The following is a 9,652-nucleotide window of genomic DNA, read 5'->3' as shown; positions in this document are numbered from 1 at the left end:
GAAAAGGGGAAAGAACCAAAGGAATGAAAAAAGACGGGGAGGGGGGGGAAGAAGGAGGGAGTTATGAAATAAAAGGATTATTAAAATGATGGCAGGGTGAGTGAGAAGCAGGGTGTTGAGGTTTTGGGGTGATGTCTGGGTAGCCTGAGCAGACAGTTGAGTCGTGCACAGCAGCACAGGCATCCTCACCCTGGGAGCTCTGGCACACGGAATGAGCGCAGCACCCCGCGAGAGGTGCGTTTGCAGAACGGGTTTTGGACCTGTCACAAATCCCTGACTGGCGAGAGGGAGGGCCAGTATTGGTGCCTTGGGTAGGAAGCAATGGAGGATGTGCTCCAGTGGGTGTGGAAAGGATCAAGTCCTGCCAGCTGTGCTCTGCGCTGGCGGTGCATCTTGAAGCCGGTGTTATTGGAGTTCCCAAAGAAATACACAAAGTGCAACACGCGTAAGAAAAATGCCTCCCGTGGGATTCCCCTCTTTCACGTCCTGAAGATATACGCTTAATTTTTCTTGTTCTCTGCTCTTTGATTGCAGATCGGGATGGTGGCCTGGAAGATGACTCTGAAGACCCCCGAGTATCCGGAAGGCCGTGACATCATTGTCATTGGCAATGACATTACGTACCGAATCGGTTCTTTTGGGCCTCAAGAGGACGTGCTGTTCCTGAGGGCTTCGGAGCTTGCTCGAACACATGGCATCCCCCGTATCTATGTGGCTGCCAACAGCGGGGCCAGGATTGGGTTGGCTGAGGAGATTCGGCACATGTTCCACGTCGCTTGGGAAGACCCGGATGACCCGTACAAGGTGAGGAGGTGCAGGAAGCAGAGGTGAATCTCCTCAATAGCTCACAAAATAATCTTATTTTTTGCACAGCCTCTTTTGATAGCGGTGAGGGTAAATATTTGCCAGACTACTAGGTCCAAAGTTCTCCTTGGTATTGGAACTCTCAGGTAAGAGGATTGGCATCCAGAATGAGCTAGTGATAAATGTCAAAAACTTCTCTAGCTTTCACTGACCCCAACTGGAGCTCCATGTTAAGGGAGGATGTTCTTATCACTATCTGGAATTAAATTCTGCTCCCTTGGAAATTTATTTTTAGAAGGGGTTGTTGGGGACTGGGAAGGGACTACAGGAATGAGATGAACTGTTTTTCCCTGCAGGGTTACAAATACTTGTACCTGACTCCTCAAGACTACAAGAAAGTCAGTGCCCTGAACTCAGTTCACTGTGAGCATGTGGAGGACAACGGAGAGTCCAGGTGAGCACAGGCAGGTCAGAAGGAAAAGCTTTCTGTTCTCGTGTGTAGGGCTATTCCATGGTGTTCAGCAAGGCTGCAGAATGAGCCCATGTGCAGGTCCTGCCCGGGTTTAGGCACATTACTCTTTGGAGCCTTAATGATATTTAGTCACTTTTCATTTTTTTTGTAGCAAACTGATTCAGCAAATCACTGGACCTTGTGACTCAAAGGCTCTGTGTGTCTCCCTCAGGTATAAGATAACAGATATTATCGGCAAGGAAGACGGACTTGGAATAGAGAACCTCAGAGGATCTGGCATGATTGCTGGAGAATCATCTTTAGCCTACGAGAGTATTATCACCATCAACTTGGTAATCCCCCACTGCTTTCTGTTCTTCAAACTGCATTGTACGTTTCAGCTCAAAATCCTGCAATGATATCCAGAAGATAACATCTGGGATCAGGCTTCTGGTTGATGTAAATTGCCTCTTGTAGGCTTTGAGCAATGCTACTGACACCCTTCCAGGGCTGGGTCCCTTTCAGCCTACGTTTAAAACACTTTTAGAAAACAGTCATTTGGCTTCATATTTGCTCAGTCTGTAAGTTACTGCTTCTCTTTTTTTAAATAAAATACACATGTATGCAGATACAGTGTTTTACCAAAAAAAAAAAAAAAAGATTCTGGAGTTTTGCAGGGAGAGGAGCTTTTATAGCCTTGTAACACAAACATGCCTCGTTTCATCTGGATGTTTGAGTTGATAGGTTTTGGCCGTGTGGTAAGACAGAAATCAATGAGATTTCTTTTTTATTCTTTTCCTTTTTCTTAAGGTGACATGTCGGGCAATTGGAATTGGGGCTTACCTTGTGCGGCTGGGTCAGAGGACTATCCAGGTTGAGAACTCTCACATAATCCTGACTGGCTGTGGAGCCCTCAACAAAGTAAGTTCTTTTCGGAGCTGTGTGAATTGAGCTGGTGTTTCTGTAGGGTCTGACGGAGACTCGAGGAGCTGCCACCACTATATCTGTCGCTGTGCTTGGTCCCTTTTGCTTTCTCCCTTCTCGGGCTCCTCCTGATGACACAGGGCAGCAGCACAGCTTCCACGCCTTTGCAGTCTTTTTTTCTTGCAGTCCTTTCGTGGACCTGTTTTTCTTGACGAGAACATTGTGTTGACAGCCAGAGGCACTATGCCAGGATCCTGGTTGGATCTGGCAGGGGACCTGGGCAGAGCTGCAGATTTAGGGCTTGAGCATGAAGCAGGTGAAGGGGAAGGAGGAGAAGCAGCGTTTAACGCAGGCTGCGTGCAGTGGGAAGATGTCAGAAGTGGAGGAGCCCACTGGCGCGGGGCAGGTTCTTCTCCCACCCCCTGTGGTGCTGGGTTAGAGGAAACACGGCTGGTTCCAGGGTCTGGAAGACCGTGTTTCAAATACATGGGCCAGAATCACCCTGAACTTTCAGCCATCCACAGCATTTCATGGGGGAGCAGGGAAGCCTGGTGGTGATTTTCAAGGGGTCAGACCTGCTGGAGATCTCAGCTGTGGGGGGCAGGGAGAAATAACTCAGGCTGTAAGAAAACTTACTTCTTTCACTACTAAAGTGCCTCTTCTTTTTTTTTTTTAAATTTCCGCTTCTTTTTTTTTTTTTTTTTTTTTTTTCCCCACCAGAGGCAGTTTTTCTCCCCTGCCGCCCCAAGCCTATTAATATCACAGCCTCCAGCTCCTTGTCTGTAGCAGACGCGGCTCGCAGCCGACTCCGCTCTTGTCCCTCTCACTGAGGGCTTTGTTTACGTGGGAGTTGGGATTGTGCGGGCGCGAGTGCCCTTCCCCATTGTGCAGCTTTGTTCTCAGGCACTCTCCAGCACCTGGGGTGGCTGTGCTTCATCGCAAGCTGCGTTTCAAGGAGTGCCTGCCTGACAATGGGAGATAAAAGGAAAATAGACTCTCGTTGAATTATTCCCCTGAATAAAGGGGGCTCTGCAGAAAATGAAGCATTGATCCTATCAGCTCCAGGATGCAGCACCCTCAGTTAGATCTCTTACACACATCACACACACCTGCATCAATGGAAGGAAAAGAGGCATTTGAAGATCCATCCTTTAAAAAGAAATTGAGTCAGTTTAGTGCTTGCTGAAGTGGAGTAAGTTGCCTGGTTCCAGCTGTCATTTGTTGAGGATCGGGGCCCTGCGGAGTTTCCCAGATGGCAGGGCCGGTCTGTTCAGTCCTCCTCTTCTGCTCTCTTCTTTCCAGGTTTAACTGCACTCTCTCCCCATGAAGTGAATGTTTGTTTTTATAGGACTAGACTAATCTCACTAAATTTTAAGCACTTAAAAATTAAGGGTTTAGTCTGAATTAAGCAGCTGACATCTGTCAGCAGGCGTTGGCAGAAGGAGGTGCTTTCTGGGGGCGTCTTGTCCCATCCCAAGAATTTCAGGGGCTGAATAATCCCATGTGTCCTTTTCCCTCCTCCCTGCTCTGTTGGAAAGACGTGTATTTTTATGTAGGCACTGAACCTCTACCTGCCTAAAGGTCAGGCAAAGGAGGAATGTATCGCATCCTGTCCAGCTTTCCCAGTAAGGCAGCTAAGCCCAGACCTGTCCTTGGATAGTGGGAGACTGGGAATCCCCACTCACTCCTGGATGTTGTGCGGTGTCTTGCTAGTTCATACGATTGTCACTTTCCAGTCCCTGTGGTTGTGTTCAGAGCTTCTTGGATGGATCCGGCTGTAGCTGTGCCCCAGAAGTGTGTCTGGAGCAGTGAAATGACGTCCAGTGCTACCCTGGAGTGACCGACCCTGGGCCAGTTGGGACCTTCAGGAGGGGGTGAAGCAAATGCTGAATGGTGATGGATCTGCATCGTCCTGCCGTGGAGGCAGCGCCTGCTTCAGACTCAGCCTCTGTCTCCCTCTAATTGTGTGTAAACTCTTAGACACTTGTCCCTTGAATTTAGATGGACAGTTTGAATTTTCTTTTGGCTAGAAGTCAGGTCTCTATTAGCCAGAGGCTAATTAAGCAAAGTAGGAGTGCAGAGGCTGTTTGGACATGATATATGACGTGTTCTTGTTCGTTCACTTGAATAAGTCTCCGGAAGGGTCTCATGGTGGAAGCCTGTTGTAGTTTTTCTCTGTGGAGCACGTGAGCTTTGCTGCTTCTTGTTCCCTTGGAGCAGATGGTGAGAAGAGCCCTGTGCAGCGAGGTCAGTGCTTTGCTGTGTGGGAATCGGAAGGTCACCCATGCAACGGGCTGGGCTTAAGGAAAGCTAATGACTGAAACAGAGAGAAATAAGTGGAAACTGCTGCCTTGCACGGTGCATTTCTAACACAGTTGCGTGCAAATATTCCTTTAGCTTCTCTCAATTAGGTGCCAGAGATTTGGGACAATTTTTTTCCGTTGCTAACTTCTAGTGACTATCTTCACAGAGGGTGCTGCACAGAGCTGACACGTAGTCCTGGGTCTGCATACACGTCGTCTTCAAAATGTCTTCTCTCTGCAAGAAGAGATGCAGTGCAAACATGTTTCTGCAGCAGGGGAGACAGGCTTTCAGAGAGCAGGGAGGTTTTCTCTGGAAAGTTGTTTGGTTTTTTATTTTTTTTTTCTTTCTTGTCCTGTGAAATACTGGATCCTTTGTAATTTTCAGGGGGAGCAGAGGGGGACCGTGCTGAGCATTAGGTTCCAGCAGATCTGTTGCTGCTCTGGTTCATTATCATTATGTAAAACCAGCCTGAGGGTTTAGGTGGAGAGGGAAAGGTCCAGCTGCCAAACCAGACGGTAACATCTATAACTTAGATGATGAGCTCAAGGTCAATATCATTTTTAGCTGAAGCTAATGTTTGGTTCTGGAGGCTGGCTGTTCACTGCGCCCGTGCCATTGCTCTGTAAGTAGAGAGGAATATCGCTGCAAGACTCCTGATGCCAGGCAGGTTTGAGGATTCTCTCAGCCCCATTGCCTGGCAGGGGTGATGAGAAGCTGCACAAGAGCTGTACAAGGTTTCCCTCCGCTCCTGATGGAGCTGTCTCTGTTTATAGTCCAGCCCGGCAGGCGAGGGAAGGACCGGGGGAGAAGGTGTGGTGCTGGGCGGTGGGGACAGGGCTCTGCGTGGGGGGCAGCGGGGCTGCGTTTCATCCGTACCCCTTTTGTCTTCGCCGTGGCGTTGCAGCAGGGGGTGGAGAGGTGGAAATGACATTTCATTCCTCTCCCGTGAGTGTGCGCGCGCGCCTGTGCTGAGCCCGCTGACCCCCCTGAAAATTGAAATAATGATAATGCGCGTCTCCTGACTGCATCAAAGTATCAGCACATCAAAAGCCAGGAGGCATGAAATGCAAATGATAAAGTGAAAGCAGATGGATTGTGCATGATCGCCTGATGCCCAATGAATTTTAAAAGGTGCTGGTTCACATGGGGAGAGGGGCTGAAATAAACACGTTATCCCTGCAATTTTTTTTTTTTTTTTTGCCGCTCACTCCTGACAATATTTTTTCACACTTCAGCGAGCAGCCACTCCATCTCTCTCCCTCCCTCTCCCTCTCTTTCTCTTCCTCTCTCTCTTTCGCTGTCTACCTCACACACGTCTCGGGTCATGTCGCTGCAGCTCCGGTGGAAATAATAAGATATAAACCACGAGGTTGTTATTTGCATAGAAATAGCATGGAGCCCCAGGCAGCATGGGAGAAGGACACAGAGATCATTTGTCTAAAATTTTAATGAAAACTTTTGCTGAGGCAGAGATTTTTATTTTTTTTTTAACTTTCCCTGCCTCCCCCTTTTCCCACCCCCATACCTTCCTCCACCTCCCTCGACTCCCTTTCCTCGTCATAAGCTAACGTGGTGCGATAGGGGCCGTGCTGCCGCCGCACACTCACAGGTTAATTTCTGTTGGTTTTCTTTTAATAGGAGACAGAAGAGCCCAAGCACTCCCCATTTACGCATGGCTTATACGGTTCAAGTTTCCACGACTCCATTTCGTTTCAGTCCTCACAAGGATGTTCCCAAGTCCCTTGCTGACTTACTTTTAATTAGTTTGCTCCTCCTTGTCTTTTGTGTTTCAAAGAAATCCCGTCTTTAAGACTGTTTTGTTAGTGTAAACACATAGTGCCTTTCAGTCACCTTTTCTCTGCAGACACGTGTTCTGGGCTGTTTCGAAGGGAAGCTGGATTTAGCAGGGATTTTCAGGAACTGCTGCTAACTGGATACACCTCACTTGGTCGTGTAGATGTTCAGCCTGGTATCTCAAATGGTTCATTTTCTGAGTGATGGTGAGCAACTGTCCTACACACTGCACAGTAGGACATCTCAAGTGGTCCTCACTTCTGGAGGTGAAGGGAAGAACGTAACCAGCAGACTGGTCTGTCTCCTCTCCCTCCCATTTAGGTTTGTTTTCCCCCAGGCTCTGCAGGTTTGACCTGCCCGAGTGATGCCCCAGCCCCTCAGCGTGTGCCCCAGCCGGCACGCTGCATGCACGCTCCGCTCTGGTTTTGAGGAACAGCTTTGAGACGAGGGTTTGTGAGATGAACTGATCAGTGGAGACTTGGTGGCTTGCTGATGCGATCTGTAAATACCTGAGAAACTTCTAAGCTTCGTCCCAGGCAACGTCCAGTGACCTTTCCTGAGTACACCCTCCGTGAATGCGGACGCTGCTGTGCCTGGTAAAGACGCTCACATGAGAGCAGCCGGACCGCAGGGTGTGTGTCAGTCACATGGCTGCAGATGGGTCCCCGAGGACTTGTTGACACAACAGACCATAATTGCTGCAAGGATTGTTTTGACAATCTGCATTTAAAACCCAGCACCCCAACAACCCCTTTGCACAAGACCAGAGGAGAATATCCTCCTGTTTTCGATCCAGTCCCCAGTTGTACTGGCTGTGAAGGCTGGAGCCGCGATCGGCGCGGCTGCTGGAGGAGGTGTATGGTTTGTCGGTGCAGATCTGGGGTAGGGTGGCAGCTGAACCGTGAGAGCACCCACAGTGAGTATGGGGGTGAGCTTGAAACCAGCTCCCTCGAGTGGGGGTCACCCCCAGCTGTAAGTTGCTCAGTGAGACGAGTTTATTTTGAGGCGCTTTGGCCATCGTGGTTCTCTGATGCTGGTTGCTCTTCAGTGTCCTCTGCCTGCTGCTTGGGACGGTGCTTGGTCCCGTGCTGGAGCAGCCTGGCACTGACCTGAGGGAAGCTGCAGAGCTGGTTGGGTGCCAGGGGACTGGAATAACGGGGGGAGACACCAGGAGCAGGCAGAGCTGCTGGGGGCTGTGCCCGTGCCAGGGGTGCCGGGTCGGGGCTGGGCTCACGGAGGAGCTCTGCTGCGGGGAGCTGCAGCCTCACCCAGGCTGGTGCGAGCCATTGCTCCTCGGCGCTGCGGGCAGTCGTGTTTGCCCTTCGATTTCACAGTCTAGAAAAATAAATAAAAGCCCTGTGAGGCTGATGGTGTTTGGGGGTTTTGCTGTGAAATACAGGAAGTGGAAAGCTCTGGTTTTGAGATTCAAGATGACTCCAGTCTTGGGATTAGATCAAAGCAATCGTGTGAGAGCAATCATGTGAGTTAGAACAGCAAGTGCCATCCCTGTCATTCAAAGCAGCATTATAATTATTAATGCATGATATGAATCTTTCTGTAGTGGCACAGCACGACTATTAGGAAGATACGTACGGGCACGGGGTGTTTGAGAATGCTAATCAAAGAGGGGCTAGGAAATGTCAAACAGAAGTTGACACTTCAGCGGCATTAACCGTCAGCCGGCTCCTCTCGTGGATCTCACCAAGGTTACCCTGCTCTGGCTCCGGCGCTGGGGGAGGCGGGAGAGGCCGCTCTGCTGCGCCTCGGGTGCTTCCAGCCCATGATGTGGTGAGAACACGGGTGGTTCACGGGTGGAAGTTGGTTTCTTCATCTCCCTTGGAACTGATGCAGGACCTCGGTGCTGCTGGAGGTGTCCCTGGCGTGGGTCACCATTGTCCACACCCCAACAAAGCCGGTCTGGTTTGAGAGCCACGATCAGAGGTGAGCTTTTGTAAGAGTCCGTCTCAGTTTAGTGATGTTTGGTGATGGGAAGAGAGCAGAATTCATTTCTTTTAATGCCAATGTGAAGCATCAGCTGCTGGGAGCGTCTGGTTGGTGGCAGTCCTGGTGACACAAAAGTCTTTGCTCTGTGTAGAGAAATTAGTGTAAGCAGGATGGATACCTGGACTTCAGACGAGTGGTTATAAACAAACATCACCCTCCTCTTCTACATTTTATTTTTAATTGCCTTCCTTTAAGTGCTGATATTTGTGTATCGTTCCCATTAGAGACAATTTACGTTCCAGGCATTGCATTATCAGTCCCTTTATGTTTGCTTAGGGAAGAAGGTCTAATAGATTTCTGTTGGCTTTTTTTTTTCCTCCCTCCTTCTATCATTTTTATATGGATCTTGCTCAGTTTATCTGCGTGGATGGTGCCTGTGCTGGGGGGGCTGTGTGTGTATTTATTCCCGCTAACGAGGAGTTCAGCGCAGTGGCCCGTATTCTGCCTCCCTACAGCTCTTCCCGTACCTTCCAGGAAGCTCCTGTGTGTTCCCAACCCTAGAGAAGTTTCATGTAACCAGGACTGCATCCCGGTTCCTGGGGATCCTGCAGGGTATGTTGTTACTGGAGCATAAACTCTGATGTTCCACTGGAGCTGAACAGAAAAGGGCACTTCCCAAACCTGTTCCAGAATAACTGGTCCCTTGGGTGGTCTCTGAATAGGAAGGTTCTGTTGGGGTCCAGAAGGTGACCAAGGGAATGACCAAAACAAGACCTGTAAGTGTCACGGAGACAACCATTAATATTGCTCATAGGGCTAGGGGCTAAATTAGGGAACCCCGCACTGAGCCGGGTGAACAGGGGGCTGTAATTTTAGTTTGCAAAGTATGTTGAGTCCTTTTGATTTACCACTGACTGACAGAGTGACCTTGAGCAGCACGTGCAGTCTCCATACACCATGAAGGGAGAGATAGGCAGAAATTTTTTGACAAGATGTTTTTCATTTGAAAATGCCAATTTACTGAGACTGGAACTTTTCAAGAAAAGTATCAGTTTTAATTAATTTCTCATTTGGATTTTTTTTTGTCAAATGAAATTTTTTTTTTCTTCCAAGTGATTTTTCTTTACAAATTAATTTTTATTTATAATACCTACAACAAATATTTCAGAAGTCCCAAGCAGACATCTTGACCCTGGCTGATATTTGTTCAGAAATTTGTTTTTCTGCTGCAATCTAGAAATTTTAAAAAATCCTCATCAATTGTTGCAAGATGGAAAAACTCTTTCCTCCCAATAACGTTTCATGTTGCCACCTGCAGCCAGAGAGAACGGCTCCTTCCGTACCTGGAGGGCCGTGGAGCCCAGCCCTCTGTGTTGGGGAGGTGCTCTGGGGTCTCGGGGGCTGCAGCGGGGCTGGCTGCGGTGCCCCTGT

The 9,652-nt window shown here is 49.0% G+C and overlaps 1 protein-coding gene across 1 annotated transcript in view; it reads left to right on the top strand.

Annotated features, from left to right (window-relative positions):
* Positions 1-9,652, top strand: part of LOC104461492 (acetyl-CoA carboxylase) — a gene marked incomplete at its 3' end in the record, with an annotated part of 98,136 nt that overhangs the window by 70,295 nt on the left and 18,189 nt on the right. Inside the window, exons 41-44 of the mRNA XM_010073114.1 lie at positions 535-804; positions 1,161-1,258; positions 1,488-1,608; positions 2,066-2,176. Of these exons, the coding sequence (XP_010071416.1) occupies positions 535-804; positions 1,161-1,258; positions 1,488-1,608; positions 2,066-2,176 (600 nt within the window). The remainder of the gene's footprint in view (positions 1-534; positions 805-1,160; positions 1,259-1,487; positions 1,609-2,065; positions 2,177-9,652) is intronic.

The sequence above is a fragment of the Pterocles gutturalis genome, unplaced genomic scaffold (assembly GCF_000699245.1).
Source record: "Pterocles gutturalis isolate BGI_N339 unplaced genomic scaffold, ASM69924v1 scaffold2427, whole genome shotgun sequence".
NCBI lineage: Eukaryota > Metazoa > Chordata > Aves > Pterocliformes > Pteroclidae > Pterocles > Pterocles gutturalis.
The sequence above is the reverse complement of the archived record's forward strand: the minus strand, read 5'-3'. Positions and strand labels throughout refer to the sequence as shown.